The following is an 18061-nucleotide window of genomic DNA, read 5'->3' as shown; positions in this document are numbered from 1 at the left end:
GGATGATAAGAAGATAAACATGGATGTTCGAAGGCCTGGAGTCACTGAGATTATGGCCTTGTTAGTAATGGGATCTTCCAGGGCAAGGACCCACGTCTTCTGAGCACCACTTCACACTGGAATCCCAAGATCCTGCATTCCATTCCTTATCAGCAACTAAGTAGTTTCCAGAATAATCAAATCAAGCAATAAAGTGATATAGAGCCATGCAAATTATCTACCAGCTTATTTATTAGACTTTCTATCTATCAATCATCTATCTATCATCTATCTATCATCTTTCCATCAATCTAATTTATTTATTTAAAAAAAATATATTTTATTGATTTTGTACAGAGAGGAGGGGAGAGAGATAGAGAGTTAGAAACATCGATGAGAAAGAGTCATCGATCAGCTGCCTCTTGCACACCCCCTACTGGGAATATGCCCGCAACCAAGGTACATGTCCTTGACAGGAATCGAACTCGGGACCTTTTAGTCCCCAAGCCGACGCTCTATCCACTGAGCCAAACCGGTTTTGGCCAATATAATTTATTTTTACATTATTCAGGATAGAGTTTAATCCCCTGATTATTAAAATGTGTTCCTGGAACTAACAGTGGCATCAGTGTCACCTGGGAACTTGTTAGAAATGCAAATTCTCAGGCCCTATTCCAGACATATGGAATCCAAAAATTTAGGGAAGCTTCCAATAATCTGTGTTTTAACAAGCCTTCCAGGTGATTCTGATACATGATAAAGTTTGCGAAGACCGGAATGGTAAATGGTTTGCAAGCTTAAATATTCTTTATAAACCAGCATGCTAACCTGGTTTTAAAAAAGCCAATATACAGTTCAAATTTTCCATGACTAACAATGTAATATAATGAATTTTTCTCTTTTCACGAAGGTAATAAGAGTCTTGAGAGTTGGCCAGGGCAGGGTTTATTCCATGCCATGTTTAGAGATGAAGGGCAGGGGGCCCAAGGTTACCCAAGTTCATACAGATTATAAGCAACAGGGTGGGCTCATAGTGTATGTATTCGTTTTTTGTTTTTTGTTTTTCATTATGATATGGAATTGATTAGTAAAAGTTATCTAACACAACCTTTGTTATATTGACCAGAGAAATAAGAGAAAAACATCACATTTTTAAAAGACAACTCTGACCCGAACTAATGGAATTTGCAACATTTGGAGCAATTGTCAATTAACGTAATTTCTAAACCTTGTTTAGGTAATGCAGCTGTCGAGGCAAGTCTTCAGTCTGTTGTGCGGGCTAGACTGAGTGTTCATATTGTGTGCTATCTGGCCCACTCACCCATCGTTTCAGGAGCTGCTGGGGGCAGTGGAGGCGTGGCCCTTACCTCGTCTGAGAAATCCGGATTCTGGGAATGGTGCAGAACTGCTGTGCAGGCGGCTGAGATGAAGAGGGGCCCTCCAGGTTTTCCATAAATACACTGTTTTAAAAGTTATGAGTTGAATAATTATGAGCATCTGAAATTGACCCTGAGCACAATAAAAGCCACAACTGTTCAGTTACCAATCCTGGGACCAAGATAGATTTTGTGATACTTGCAGGCCTAGGTGACATCTAAGTGCCCTTGAACTCCGTTGACCTGTTGCCCTGAATTTATTATAGAATGGGATGCTACTAAAGAAAATGTGAAGGCTTTAATTCATGGTGTAGGTATTATATTGACACTGAACACCCAAATCAGCCCATTACCGAACTTTAATGACTAGGAGATGAGAACGCATTTGCCTCATTCTGATTCCTAAGGGACTATCCAGTGCGGGCCTAGAGTTTGAGGCAATCAGCTGGGTGACCGCAGGCTTGGTTGGTCCCTAGCCCTCGACATGCCAGCCCCCAACCAAGAATGCTGAGCAGGAAGGACAGAGTTGGCTCCCGGTTCCGCCATACTAAATTACCATCTGATCCCAGCCCCGAATCAGGCCAAGGGAGGTGACAGAGCACTCCCTACTCATGCAGCTTAAAGGCTCCCTTTGCCCAAGGCTGAGGATGCGTCTTCTGACATCTGCGGTATCTGTGCGATGCTTCAGAATGCAGTGAAACAGGGGCCCCAAACCTGCTACTACCCTTCTCTCCTAGAATTTTCCACATGAACGCTGCTCTAACAGCCTGGCACGTCTGCACTCTGGTCACTGCCTTTGTTTGCTTGGCTACTCCATTTCACTTCCTCTTTTCTCTCCTGATGCTAATGTGTTGTGGAACTTGGAACCTGTGGATGCAGAGAGCAGCTTGAGACTATTTTAAAGAAGTCTCTCTATAAATCCCTCAAATTGATTATTGTTCTTCTGACCTACTTAATGCATAGGACTCTAGTGGTACCTGATAGGGCTTTCAGAGGCGATCTCAGATGACTGTGGGGTTCATTAGCAACTGGTTTTGTCTTTTCTCTGATTCACTGCAATTGGGAAGATGTGGTCACCAGCCAACTAGAAACTATTTTCCTCCCTATTTTTATAGGTTATTTTATGTTTGAAGCCCATAAAATATAACGTCTATATGAAATATGAACCCTGAAAAATGCCATCTAGTGGCAGCTTTATAGGTTGAAACAGCACAATTCATATAAAGCTCATAGTTTTATTGATCTTATAAAATCTCGTGACCATCAAGCAGAACCATTGAAGTCCTAGAGACATTTCCCAGCTCCTCTGGCCTCATGCACCTTCCACAAATGTGAGCATCCCATGGGCCCAGTGCATCAGCCAGAGGTCAGTATGCAGCAACCCTCCTGCACAGGCCACATGCAGGCCAGCTGGGAGGTGGCATTTAAATCAAGCATGCCGAGTGAGAGGCAGGCCACTCTCTGAAAATGGCAAGGTCTTCCAGGAGGAACCTTTGTGTTTATTTCACACTAGAATGGTTTCCCTTTTTCTCCATTGTGAAAAGCTAAGCAGAGCCACGGCCTGACATTTCTCATAGCTCTAGTTAATGATGGCTATTCAATCAGATACATTTAGGACACCAAAACACACGTGTTTCATTGCTTCTCTTTCAACCACTCTTGAATAAAAAGCCTCCCAGTGGCAGAGAGAACCCGTGCGCCTGCCCAACCTTTAATGTTGAGTCTTCTGTGGACTTGGCCTACCTTCACAGGCTTGGCACCTTCTTCATCTGAATTTTTGAATTCAATGCACACGGTTATATTTCGTGCCTGAAATTACAGCGAGGGAAATGGAAACTATAATGGCCTATAATATAACACCAAAAAACAATCAAAGTGCCTAATATAAGTAGCTTCAAATTAAGTCCAAAACATGTACAGTACTCAGTACTTTCCTGTGATATTGATAATGCTCAGAAATAGAAGGATTTGGAGAGATTATTTAAAGAGAAAAAAAATCTCATATCCAAGAGGGACAGGCATGCTATGTGCAGAGTATCTTAAACTGAAAAAAGTCTAGGACAACATTATTTAGGACTGATTTAGAAAATTATTAATGTGTCACACAAGCACTTTTAACGGGAAACTCATCATTGCCCTTTATTAAGAATTTTCTTCAAACCTCCCCCCGCCCCCCCGCAAAGTGATGAACTGTGGTAATTTGTATTTGAACTTTCAGGAGACCATGTTAATGTGGTCTAAACAGAGTGAAGAGAGAGGATGATACTTCAGAACCATACCCTACCTTGTTGAAACATTTCTGGCTGTCATACTTGAGGTGCTTGGGATAAACATACAATTGATTTTTGTATACTCTATAAGGACGGCAATACTTTGTTGAGTCATAAACAAATTCTTCCACCTCCACTGTGGGTTCTGGTTGAGCCATCATATTGAAAGGCTTGACAGGGATAAAGGACGATGTTACACAGTCTTTAAAAATCAGAAAATAAGAGTGTGTCATTAAATATGATTTTTAAGTGAATAAAACTCAACATATTTTAAAATTGATCCACTCAAAATAGAAACTCCATTCTTTTATGCCAATTTATGTTAAATTATGCTAGCATGAAAAATTTGTAGGAATTAGGCATGCTAGACAATCAAACTATATATTTAATACAATTGATGTCATAAAAACTGATAAATCTTTCAGATAGGTTTATAATTATTTTCTCTTTTGTGTTGAACTTGATATAAAAAGTAAATTTTGGCTGCTGATCCTTTGAGTGCACTCACCGGGTATTAGGGATTCACTCATTGCCCTATAGTGGGTGTCCATTACTAATAGTACCGAGTGGATTAATAGTATTTTTTCCCCTACAGAGTGATTTCACAACATAGACCTGACCTGAAACTCCTCTGCAATATTAGTTATAATTTATTATATTTTTCTCTTCAGTTTTTATAATCTTTTAAAATCTAACCTTATAAGTACAGCTTAAAAAGAAGACCATGAGGAATTTGTAAATCAAAATTTCTCTGATAAAATAGTTTGGAGGCTGAAGTGGTATTGAAAAGTAGCAAGGCCATCTACCTTCCTTTATCCCATCTGTAATCTTCGTGTGTTCAAAAAAGCAAAATTATTAGCTAACTATGCTGGGGAATCAAATTATAGGTCTTTTAAAAATATATAATATTTCTATAATTTATTTGAATTTCTCTAATGTCCCACAGTCCTGACAAAGAGAATATTTTAGCTCTCTCTTTTTGTTACTTTTCTTTCCCATAGATAATAAAAGCCACATCCCTCACATCAGAGAAAGGAGATGACTTAGTTTGTCTTCTTCTTTTTCATACCAATCAATATAAAAGTGATTTGGAACATGGCTTAAGTTGGAATTCTCATTTTATTTCTCGCACACGATTTCATGCGTGCTGGGCCTCTAGTTTCATAATAAGATGTTTCCTGGAAAAATTATAAAAATAAAAAACTTCACAATGCTAATGGTGCTTCAGCTATCCTGTGACCCCCATCCCACCCTGCTTGTAGTTAATTTTAGGATGTCTGGATTCATTCTTTGCATCACTGAGGAAGTCCCTAACAGGCATAATCAGAAATAACTAAACAAAATAAGCTGATCTCACCACTTAAGAAATAAACTCTTATTTATAAGTTCTTTCTTTATTTTTAATCCTCACCTGAGGATTTTTCCCCCCATTTATTTTTAGGGAGAGTGGAAGGAAGAGGAAAAGACAGAGAAAAACACATCCATCGGCTGCCTCCCCTATTCCCCCGATCAGGGCTGGTAGCCTGCAAGGTACCTATGTTACCTTGACTAGAATTGAACCCGGGAACCTTCAGTTCGTAGGCCAATGCTCTATTCATTGAGCAAAACCGGCTAGGGCTATTTTAAAGCTAGTTCTTTTACTATACACTTATGAAATTCAAATTTTCATTTCACTGACATAAATAAAATTTGACCATATTTTGAAAAAGATGAATGCTGATCTTGTAATTACAGTCTAAAAATATTCTAGCTCTAATCACTGCATGGCCGCTAGGGGGATCTGCATGGTGCTCAGAGTAACTGACAGCTCAGAGAGGCAGAACCAGCCCCGTATTTTGAGTCCAAGGAACTGGATAGAATGAATATAGATTCTCCCATTAGGGGTTATTAGTCTATCATTCTATCTGAATCTGGCTTTCTGCATTTGCAACCCTTTAGGGGTTTGAAGATTAAATAATATAATTTAATATCTTGCTCTGTGCATGGTGCACATCAGATAAGTATTAAGTTACCCTGATTATTGTTACTGTTCTACTCTGCATATCTTCTCAATAAAGAAATAAGAAGCCCCAAATTTCTGTAAGGTAATAAATTCCATTTATCCCAAACTTTGAGAAAAATCCCACACCAACAAATCTTTGTAACCAATTATCTAACCAACTAACCAAAATAACACTAAATATTAAAAAATCTAAAAGCAAACTAGGACATCAACATCATACTTGGATGCTCCAAAGGAATGTTGTCAACAACAATATCCAGGCTTCCAGGAATGGTCTGCATTTTGCTTATTCTGTCAGCCCTGTGAAAGTATATAAACACACACACACACACACACACACACACACACACACAGAATTATTGTAGTTGTCAAGAAAAAAGAAACAGTCAACTGTAATTCTGAGCTTTGATTAAGGGTAAACAGTAGGACCCCATCCAATCTTGTGAATGACTTTATGTAGCTGGTTTGATTTTGAAAACTCAATTTTATGTGATAGTGCCAATACAAATAAAAAGCAGAGAGGGGTCAAGTTACAGATATCCTAAAAATTGTTTTAAATTTATTTGCACCTGTTAATAGAGTAGAGGGGTTTGCAAAAATAAATAAATAAATAAATAAATAAATAAATAAATAAATAAATAAATACTTATTTGCACCTACTTCTGATAACATTTACATAAATGGCTACGCTAGTATAATAGTAAATATAATTTTCTGTACCAAAAAAATACTAGTATTTGAACTGGTTTCAGTGATCCACTTTCATAAGGAATCTTAAGAAGCCTTGAGAGCAGAGCTGGCTTTCGTTACAAATGCTAAATGGACAAGTCTGCTTTTCTCCTCTTCACCAACAGTCAAGGACAAAGAGCCTTTCCCAGATCTTGGTACTTTTGCCTTCTCGCACCCTGTAAATGCACGCAGACACGCCCTTCCTGCCTATCCCTGCTCTCTGTTCACTCGGAGTCTTGGTTCTCTTGAGTCCTTGCATTTCTTTCCCTCTCTCTCTTTACTAAAACCTTCTCACACAACTTCCTTTAAAGTAAAGTGAAAACAATAGTAGCCTGATGACAGCTTCAAGTGCTCTCCCTTTCAGGAAATTGACTTGATAGGTGGAATAATTACAGTGGTAGGTCAGAGCCAGCTCTCCCCAGCTTGTGAGAGCCAATTGTTAAATTTTCAGTGATTTTGCCTGCCAGGTGTTAAGCAATCATTTTTTTTTTTTTAATGAAATGATATAAACTTACCATTAAACAAATTGTATTAAAGTCCAAGGTAATAAGTATACTCAAAATTCATCATTTACTAAGTATTTTGCTACGAGATAGATGATCCATAATCTTGAGGTTATTTACGTGTATTGTATGGTGGAAATGCATTTTGAGTCTGAGGAATTGGATAGAATGAATATAGATTCATTTCCTCCCAGCTCTGTATTTGGTGAAGCCCCATAGGTAGCTTGAAATTAGCAATTGTAGGAGAATTTACACCATAGAAATTGGCTATCAGTATCAGTACAAATCAGTTTTCTCCCATTAGAGCATCAGTTGGTAAACATTTATCTGTACAATACTGAGAATAAATGCCATAGGTATGAAGTGTCTCTGAAATAATTTAATGTTTCACCATCATGGCATTAGGTATTCTAGATAACTTTGAGCTGCCACAGTGAAAACTTTTTTTGTTATATGGTGATAACATGATTTTTTTTTTTTAGAGTAATGCCTTCTGTTTATACCAGATTACCCCCAAATCTTTTGACCATTCCTACTCAACATTTCAAATTTTCATGCTTTAGTACTCTGGCAAGAAAGTAAAGAGAAAAAGCACTCCTGATTTCCACTTAGTAGCTGTGGGAAGGCCATGAGAGGGGTTTTACCCAGGAAGTTGATTAAGTCAAGGTGGGGGTCACCCAATGTAAGGAGTATCATCATAAACAAGTACTATTGGTCCAGGGCCTCTGCTAGGATTTTACTTCTCACGTTTATTTTGCTTTTTCAAGTTTAATTACTTTCCAGGACAACAAAAAAATCAGGAAACATCCCTAATAGTTAAATAGAAGCATATTTTCTCTTGAAGATAGAGAAAATATTAATAATGCCTGTTTCATAGTAATATGTTATTTTGTTTTGGACATACAAAATTAATTCATAGTGGACTGTTGGCTTTTTGATAGGAGAGGCGGAGAGTTAACATTTGGGAAAGGGGCAAAGGGTACAAGAATCCTATGTGTATTGGGGGATTAACAATTTAAGATAAGTTTCTTGTCATGAAAGATTTTATTATCATAAGATAGTGAATGCATGGTGATTCATTTTTAAAATGTGGCTTTTATATTTTTCCCTTTTTAGCAGTAATTTCCATCATTTTCTCCAAAGGCATTTGAAAGACAGAAATATTATAAGTCATTCTATTCACAGCAGTGCATTGCTAATCTGTAAAGTTTCAAAACATAGTTTTAAAATTCCTTACACTCTTCCCATTTAGTGTCATCTATGTACCCTTTGTATTTAGGCTCCTTTGATAGTACAAAAATGGCACTTTTGCAATTCTTGGCCCCAGTCTTAAGAAACTGGCAGTTATCATTTTCTGTCCCTTGGGGTACTTACTCTTAGAATCCAGACATGGGAAAACCATAGTAGCCTATGGAGGGGTCCCATGGATAAGGAGCCACAGTTTCTGGCCCACAGCTCCTGTGAGTTCTCAGCCAATAGCAACTTGGCAGCTATTAAATGAGCCACCTTAATAGTAGGTCCTCTAGCTTCAGTTTACCTCCCCCAGTTGATGCCCCTCATCGACCTATGCTCAAATTATGGACTAGGAGTAAATAAGTGATGCTGTTATTGTAAGTCATTCAGTTTTGGGGTGACTTGTTACACAGAAATAGATAACCTACATAGTTTAATGGTCCACACTCCTTCCACATAGTTCGGCCAATATACCCTTGCAGGTGTTAGTTATTTGGGCATATGTGAAGTCATGGGCAAACCATCTGCTTTTTTGAGGAATATGGACATGGAGAAGAAGGTAATCAAGTATTGTTTATGCATAAATTATAAATCAATAGTGGCAATGGAGTTGATTTATGTTAATTTTAAGAGTACAGCCCAAATCCTACCTTCTATAGTCTGACACCAGTTTAAGTAGGTCCTCGGTTGAAATCTTGCTACTTTCTTGTCTGTATAATGGTGAAAATCTCGAGTCTCTGTCCACATTTCCCTGGTTGTCCTTAAATACTGATCTGAAAGAAAAGAATATTTATTTAGGTTGGTATTTGGATACTATTTACAGAGTTGAGCTTTTAAGGAGATTAAAATAATTTAATTTCCCATATATAATGGGAAAACTTCCATTATAAAAAATTTAGAGAATAAAAATACAAGAAAACTTTTCAGACAAAAGTTTTATTTAGACACTACATTTATATTTAACTTTTTACTTTTCAACTCAGTATTTAAAGTGACAGCAGCCCATATTATAACTACATTTATTTATGACTTAGTAACATATCAAACCTAGGGAAGGTGAAAGGAAGGGAACATGTTATTCCTTTTTCATTATTTCCTGAGCAAGCCAGGGCCACTTCAGTTTGGGTGGTGCCATTAGGTTTTACAAGTACAAGAGAAGAGATAAGAACCTGAACATGGGTAAAGGGCCAGACTCTTGAAACATTTTCATGGAGAAAAATGTGCCCAAGTCCTACATTTTAGGACAGAGACAGATATAAAATGGAGAACATCTGAGTTAGTATTTTGTACTAACTAATGATACTATCATGAATTGAAGTCATTTATTTCCTTAAAATATGTAAATTGTTTTTGTCCAAACAATATAGTAATGTCAGGCAACACTTGCTGACAAACTAGTATACACAACACAGCGTATTTCAGTTTTTCTTCCTCATCATTCAACATACTCTGCCTCCCAAAGAAAATCAGATGCATGTGTAATTGATTTTTATCTAATGTTGATGAAATGCTGAATTTTTATTTCTCCTTGCTTAAGCACCTTGACTAGATGACTTTATTAGTCTTTATAATTTAAAAAGCTTTCAGTGTTCAGGCTGAAATGGTCATTTAAATGGATATCTGATCATAGAGCTTTAATATCTAGTAATACAGAAAATGTGCCAGAAATTTATCAGAATAATATTTTAGATTCCTCCCATCTTTTCCCCCACTTTTTCTCTGTTAAAGTACTGCGGGGGGGGGGGGGAGCTCCCCTAAGAGATAATACTAATGAAGCAGAATAAAAATATTTAGCAAGATGATTGTTTTTATTTAAATATAATATAGGGGCTTTTGTTCACATGCATGGCATATTGAAACAAATATGATGTATTTCCCAACATGGGAGAAGAGTAATTGAGCTTGAACTAATTTTTTTTTTAATTAACCAGCCTTTACAAATATATTGATAGACATGGGTTGTGTAACTCGTTTTTGCACTTATCCACAGTTCTGTCCTGGAAATAGCTCACTTTCATTGGACACATCATAAAGAGAATGAGGAGCACAGCACCAGGAAGTAGTGCATAGTACCAAACACCCTGTACTTGCTCAATAAATATCCCACCTGGCAACAGAACACAGACTGACTCATTTACACAGATGGCTTCAGGCTGGCTGGGACACTGTGCCTAGTTCCAGTTGCCGCAGTTGAGCAATGATTAGTATATGTGAGAGTCTCAGAATCATGGCATTTAGGGTATGATGGAAGAAATGCAATGTTTAGCCAAAAGGAAAAGAAGCTTGGGTGTCCCTTGGAGCTTCATTCATAGATAGCATGAATGCCACAATGAATAGAAAGAATTGGGCATTTTTTTTTTGTGGCAATCAGAGACAAAATATAGAAGTGATTGTCAAACAGTTTAAACATTTTTTAAAAAACAATTTATCTAATCATCAGACAGAAAGAACCACAGTGGGAGGCACTTGACTTTTTCTCACTGGAAGGATTCAAACGGAAGTTGAATAACAATTTGTTGGGGATATTATTATTACTCTGTGCACCTTATCTGAGTCATAAATATAATAAAATTTTGCTGTAGTCTCACTTAATTTTAAAGAAAATTCAGTGTTGTGCACTGGCCCATTTAGAATGTTATATGAAACGGTAAAGAAATAAAAAACAGTCTTGGCAAGGACTTAGGGCACATATTATTCTAGAGTGATATGCTCAGAGAGGGTTCCATTTAATAACATGATTTTCTCCTGAATCAATGAGTATAAAACACCCTACCTATTGGAGGATTTTTTTTTTTTTTTGCTGTAAAATGGCACCACAGCTGGTGTCAAAGATAAGAACATGAATTTCAGATAAAATGTTCACAGCAATGAGCATCTGTGTGTTCTACTGGGTCAGATGATTAGATCTGGGTAAAAATATGGTCATATGCTACACTGTCACTTCTATGCGACAGTTGATTAGTGACAGTTGGTATTTTTTTTGTGTGGTTTTTTAAAAATATATTTTATTGATTTTACACAGAGAGGAATAGAGAAGGATAGAGAGTTAGAAACGTCGATGAGAGAGAAACATTGACTAGCTGCCTCTTGCACAGCCCCACTGGGGATGTGCCTGCAACCAAGGTATGTGCCCTTGAACGGAATTGAACCCAGGACCTTTCAGTCCACAGGCCAACACTCTATCCACTGAGCCAAACCGGTTTCGGTGACAGTTGGTTTTAAGGGCCAAAGTGTTTTAGGATACACTTAAAGATCTAATGTCAAACAAATGTCAATATAGAAATACAATAAAAAGGAGAAATAGCCAGAGAATTAACAGTATCAGTAGGGTATTGAAATATGTCAAGAACTAGCTTATGTCAAAATCACATGAATAACAATGAGCTTTCAATGTTTATTTGAAGCAGTTTCCACATAATAAAGGAAAGTTAAAATCTTCTTTAATTGCATCCGATACTTATTTTTGTGGCTAGATAATACAAGTAGCATAACATAAAACATTTAGAAATGTATGCTAACCATTTTTCTCAGTTGCTAGTGATGTCTATGAAGTCTAAGCCATATATTTATATACAGAAATTGGTGGTGTATGCTGTTCCCTAACCTACAACCAAACCACTCATCAGGCATTCATGTAGTATGAGCTTGTGGTTTTGTTGGCTTTCCTGTCCTAGGCCTAATTACTTTAATAGTGGTAACATTGCCAGCCTCCATAGAAACTTCAGCTGTCTTCCTTCCAGGGTATTTTACTAGAAACTTGGAAGTTGGATTGGTACTTCTTACTGCTCTGTGGTGGGTCATTCTTTTACTTACTTCTCACTGCCCCAAATTTACTCGAATGGGGGATTTGTTGTGGTGAATGTGATCTCCACAGGAAAATTCATAATAATCATATGAGAATAATGACTTCTAATAATGGCTATCATTTATTGGGTACACCTCTATGCTCATTAATCCCTATAAGAGCAAATTTGGTATTATCCTTCCTCTATTGTTCATTTAAAAAATCTAAAGTAGCCCTGGTCAGCGTGGCTCAGTTGGTTGAGCATTGTCTTATACACCAAGAGGTGGTGGGTTCAATTCCCTGTCAGAGCACACACACTGGTACAGTCTGGATCCCTGGTTGGGCACATACAGGAGGCAACTGATCAATGTTTCTCTCTCACATTGATGTTTCTCTTTCTCTCCCTTCCTTTCTTCCTCTCTCTTTCTTAAAAAAAAAAAAAAAGTTTAAAAATTCCTTTAGCCCGGCTGGCATGGCTCAGTGGTTGAGTATCAACCTATGAACCAGAAGGTCAATGGATGAGCATCAACCTATAAACCAGAAGGTCATGGTTTGATTCCCAGTCAGGGCACATGCCTGGGTTGCAGGCTTGCTTCCCAATGTAGGGCTTGTAGGAGGCAGCCAATCAGTGATTCTCTCTCATTATTGATGTTTCTATCTATCTCATCCTCTCCTTCCCTCTCTGAAATCAATAAAAATGTATTTTAAAAAAATTCCTTTAAAAATATGAGGTAAAGACAAACCATAAGTACTTGCCTAAGTTCCCTTGTCTAGTAAACAGAGTTGAGATTTCAAACCCAGCTCTGGTTCTAAAATGCCTGCCTCTGAAACCTCAGAACAATGCTGGATCCTTAAAGAAAAAATATATTCACCATTGTAATTTTGCTATATTGGGATATTTTACTTTTGCCAAGGGATATTTTGCTTCTAGTTGCTCCAGTAAATTTTCTTGTGAGAACGGCTGAGAATACTTATCAATATCAAAAAGTTTGACCAGCAAATTACAGCAAGTATCCTTTCTTTTGAAATTTATGAGAAGTAAAAACCACTATTTTTATCATAGAGGATTCAGTATATCTCACTGGAAGCTTTTTCATGCAGACTATCCTGATATTAATTGTCCCTGTAGGGAAGAGAGGGAAAAGGGAGATCAAGTGATAGTTATGATCTACTTTATGCCATGGGCTTCTGCACCTGAGATTGCACTTACTGCCCATGAGGCAAGTGTTCTCACCTGCCTTCTGTAAACAGGGACCGTGAGAATCAGGAAGGAAACTTGCCCAAAGTTACAAACCATAAGTGGTGGCCTGATCTAGACCCTCTCTGTCAGACTCCTGGGCCTGGTCTTCTCCCGTACTGCAAGGCAGCCTTACAGCACATAAATTCCCAGAGACTGTGTGAGCTTATATAGGCTTACTGTATTTCTCTTCCCTGCACCTACTTGTACCAACTTTAAGTAACACCTTTAAAACTATAACAAATATTGGTGAGTTTACTCTCGTTCTGCTCATCACTGGGAACTGGGAGACCAAAGCATGGCATAAGTAACTGGTTCTCACTTCATTCTGCATGGGTCAGCGTTATCAACATTCAAATTATTACTTAATAGGAAGTCTCATTTTGTAGTTCATTTGGTTTGGGCACTGCTGGCCATTTTCCCTTATGTCTATTCCAGGCTCTTCCTCCTTTATTATATTAATAAAGATGCACAGAGATTGAAGAGGACAATAATAATGAATGTTTGAGTGGATCCAACAAACTATTTTTGTTATTTTTTAAAATATATTTTATTGATTTTTAACAGAGAGGAAGGGAGAGAGAGATAGAGAGAAACATCCATCAGCTGACTCCTGCACACTCCCCACTGCATATGTGCCCACAACCAAGGTACATACTCTTGACTGGAATCGAGCCTGGGACCCTTCAGTCCGCAGGCCAATACTCTATCCACTAAGCCAAACCAGTTAGGGCCAATTTTTAGTACTTTATGCAGAGGTTATATTTCCAGGAGGATGATTCTATCATCAGTGTCGATATAACTCAGCATTGCTATCAGCATCAACTGGTGCTGATAAATTCAGCTGTGCTAATCAGCATCAAAGGTAGTTTAAATGATCAAACCGATAGCTTCTTCTAGACAACCATACATAGACCTGCACTCTATGTGCAGCTGCCTAAGACATCAAAGTACGTCCATCTGAATTCTATGCACCCAAGCTCTCAGGGGTGATACAATGTCAGGTTTTTGATAAAATTTACATCCTAAACAAGTTATGACTTTGATTTGACCCTACCAAGAACCCATAGCATACCTGGTCATGCCAACACTGCACCCTTGTTGTGGCCCCAGTTTAGTATGAGTTGTCTTGATTGTCTTGTAAAACACATTTATGGGGAGCTCACGGTATTTATAAAGATGAACACATTAGCATTATTCTAGGTGTTAGTATATTAAAAATAACAAGTAACACAGAGGTGTTCAAAAGGGAAGCTTCCAATGCAGACTACAAATGCATTTCTATTCTATTGGTTGCAATTGTCAACCTACCTCATCGCCCAAGCGAATGGCATGCGGTATTTCCCCAACTTGCTGCAGAACTGCTTGTTGGATTTGAGTATCTTTTGTGCATACTAAGGGAAAAATAAATGATACGTGGTTTAGAACATCACTTTACAACCTGCCCATGAAAAATACTAACAAATATTTTTCTATGTTATCGTACATTGAAACTCAATAGAATTCTGACTTACTGGGCCCACATGCACCTCTTAAAGAGCCAAATGATAGTCTCTGCATTCAAACTACTACATAATATATTTCTTTCTTTTTTAGTTTGGAAATTCAAATATAGAAAATACCCTTGTTTTGGAATACCAACATTTTTCCTTTCTTCTAATTTCAAAAACCTTAAAATATTGAATGGAAAGTGTTATCAAATTTATATTCACAGTCTTTCCAATGTTTTATTTATCATGACAGAGGTCAGAAAAATTGCTCTATAAAGGTTCACACAGTAAATATACTGGGCCATATGATCTCTGTCACAGCTTCTCACCTCTGCTGCTCTGGCAGGAAAGCAGTCATAGAAGATCCATAAATGAATGAGTATGACTGTGTTTCAATAAAACTTTATTTACAAAAACAGGTGGCAGGGTGGATTTGAACCACACACCATAGTATGTCAAACTCTGAATCTTATAAATCTGTTAAATTCTGCCATAAATGTGCATATATATGCTCAAATTCAATGGTTATACATTATTTCCTCAATGTATTTCTTTTGTGTGGAAAAATATAGGCTTTTATATTTATTTTCTATTAAATAGTAACATTCAATTATTGAATATCTCATAGAAAAAAAAAATCCCGTGTTCCCATCATTCAAAGAACTTTCTGTATATCCTTTATTCTTTCTTTAGTAAGGTTTATTATAATTTGATATGCAATTATCTGTCCCCCTTTTCATACAGTTTCCCATCAGCATTAATAATATCTTAGTGTGCTGTATTGAGTTATTTTTAGTCAGATTAATCCTAACTTTTTATTATTGTTAATACTGCTCCTTGAGTTGAAGCTTTATCCACATTTAAATTTATTTCTACTAATAAATGATCAAAAGTCAGAAACTGCTGGGTCACAAAGCATAAGCCAGAAATACTTTAACATTTTCCTGATGCCTAAGTAAATTCCTTAATGAAAATATTTATTCACTAAGTAAATATTTTGAGACTTAAACTCATCAAGCATGATAATTCATCAGACAATGCAATTTTATTTCTTGAAATCAATTGAAATTCTGTATGGAAAAGAGTATGCATTACCTTGTTGGAGTCTGGATTCTTAATGTAAGGTTCTGCACTACTTGCAATGTTTCCCATTAGTACTTTCTCAACTTTGGCCACCAGAACAACGTCAGAATGTGGATTGCTTACAGAGAATATGGCCTATGTACAAAAAAAAAACCAAAAAAAAAAAAAACACAAAAGAGTTAGGATTAACAAACTAGTAAGCATGTAGGATGTCACCCTGAAGATACTTATAAAATCTCATTTATTTTGAAAGAACAGCTTTAGGGAAATTTTTAGTTGGGTAATTGCTCATCTTGTGTAGGGTATGGGAAAGAACAGTGGGACAGCATTCTATGCCCCTCCAAGTGTAAATAAAAGTGCAACCTGCTTTGGAAATTTCAGCCATTCCTCTGGAAACCCCTTGACTTGAGGTTCTTCCAATTGCCGCGGGGAGACAGTGTCTATGTTCCCATTTTCCTGCGCCGCAGAGGCCCCTGAGAGCATCTGCCTGACAGCTGTGTGGTTCAGGTCCACGTGAAAATCAGCAGAAAGCTTCCTGCTATCTCTGAGGTCGTAAAGTGCCACACTCACGAAAAAGGGCTCAACCTGTGAGAAAGAGAAGCGATGGTTTTGTCAAAAAACAAACAAATAAAAGATCCCTCTGAAATCCCTAAACTTCTAAAAAAAATTTTTAATGCTATCAGAGTGTCACAGAAGCCAAAGGAAAAAGATTCAAGAGGGACTTTTCAATTAGAAAAACATCAAATGAGCAGATTAAATAAAACAAGGGCTAAAAGAAACAAATCTATGTATATGTAATTATATACATATTATATTTACATCCACATGTACATACGTGTATATGAATAATTATATATGTAATTAACTACAGGCTTTTAAGGCTAGAATATGCTTACAAAAACATTTTTACTTATGTTTATGCTTCATGTATCTGACAATATTCTATGATCAAGCAAGTTATACACACAAATCAAATTATGACATGGCTCATCATTGTACAGCCTCACTCATGCTGTAGATTTTGCTGAATGTTTAACAGATACTTCTTACTTTTTGAAATTATAATTATAATGAGGGTTTAGCTTACAATGAGGGTTTTCATTTAATTCCTTAATATTAGCAATACTTATCAGCTGCCTTACTATTATAAATAGAATGACATGTACAAAATAAAATTCAATAAATTAATTTGGAAAAAAATACAATTAAAAATAAAAGGTTTATGTTTTAGCAATTTAATTTATTTCATAAAAAATCCTGGTTTGTGGTAGTGGTAGTCTGCCAAGAGTTGAAAAATGAAAAAAATTACATGAAAATAACTCAGGCAGGAACACAAGCACATTGAAGGTCAAAGAAAAAAATCTTTATTATTTTTCCTGAGTTGTTGCATTTTGATTTTCATTTCTGCTTAGAGAATGGAAATAAATGGCCTGCATTGATAATCCATCAGAAATTAAAGCTCATACAGTGATTCATTTATTTCTTCCAATCCAGCTTTTCAACTTAAATGTCAATTCTTACTCTTTAAATCACTAGCTTTTCAGTAAGGATTTGTTAAATAAAGCACCTTCAAAGCCTAACAAATAAAATCATAGGTTTCTTTTGTTTAGAATTAGGTACTTTTCATAAAAAAATGACATTTTAAATGTTGCTTTGCTGCTTCACAGCTTTATTATTTTCGATTTTTGGAATTAATTCCCATTTTCAAAGAAATATTTTATTCTATAAAACCATCAACCTGCACTTGGTTTTCAATGACTGACTAAAAAATTACATGCTGTCAAATAGTTTCCTCACCATGCAAAAGTTTTTTTAGTGTGTTTTTTTAGATGCTCATTCACTAAATGCAGCAGTTGGTTCTTTAGCAACTTAAAGCAATATTTGATTAATTTAAAAACGTGTTCATTGACTTAAAACAATAAATTTAAAAGTAGCTGTATTAATAAAGCAGTGCCATTGAAAAATATGCAAGAGTTTTTTTTAAAAAAAGAATGCCATTGCATAGCAAACCACTGTTAAGGTGAGGCTGTTTTATTGATTGCTTATAACATTGCTTATAAGAACAATGACATTATATTTTAAAAAGCAGTTTCCTTGTTTTTTTAACATTTGTGGCAACTGTAAAATAAATTAAACCTATACAGACATACAGAGCACTCCAAATCAACTTCTCCCTCTGGCTGACAGATGTGAGAGAGACTGTAAGATGCTGTGAACTTCTGCCTGCTCTCTTGCTTGGGAGATTGGCCCAAATACAAAACTGAGCTTCTGAATATGTTTTTTTGTACAGATAAAGGAATCCACGGGAAAGAAGTCAGATGTCCTTGGCACTGGGAAGAAAAGCCCATTTTCTTTGTGTTTCAGTTTCTAAATTT

General features: G+C 36.6%; 1 protein-coding gene across 8 annotated transcripts in view; it reads right to left on the bottom strand.

Moving 5' to 3' along the window:
- The window catches only part of DOCK10 (dedicator of cytokinesis 10), a 208063-nt gene that overhangs the window by 61144 nt on the left and 128858 nt on the right, over positions 1-18061 (bottom strand). For all 8 annotated transcript variants that reach the window (XM_084891376.1, XM_084891377.1, XM_084891380.1 and 5 more), the window contains exons 12-19: positions 16050-16271; positions 15699-15821; positions 14425-14507; positions 8743-8865; positions 5848-5927; positions 3640-3827; positions 3099-3164; positions 1347-1439 (exon numbers count right to left, since the gene is read on the bottom strand). In XM_084891376.1, the coding sequence (XP_084747502.1) occupies positions 1347-1439; positions 3099-3164; positions 3640-3827; positions 5848-5927; positions 8743-8865; positions 14425-14507; positions 15699-15821; positions 16050-16271 (978 nt within the window). The remainder of the gene's footprint in view (positions 1-1346; positions 1440-3098; positions 3165-3639; positions 3828-5847; positions 5928-8742; positions 8866-14424; positions 14508-15698; positions 15822-16049; positions 16272-18061) is intronic.

This window comes from Pipistrellus hanaki (genome assembly GCF_964339955.1).
Source record: "Pipistrellus hanaki genome assembly, chromosome: 8".
NCBI classification, from domain to species: domain Eukaryota; kingdom Metazoa; phylum Chordata; class Mammalia; order Chiroptera; family Vespertilionidae; genus Pipistrellus; species Pipistrellus hanaki.
The sequence above is the reverse complement of the archived record's forward strand: the minus strand, read 5'-3'. Positions and strand labels throughout refer to the sequence as shown.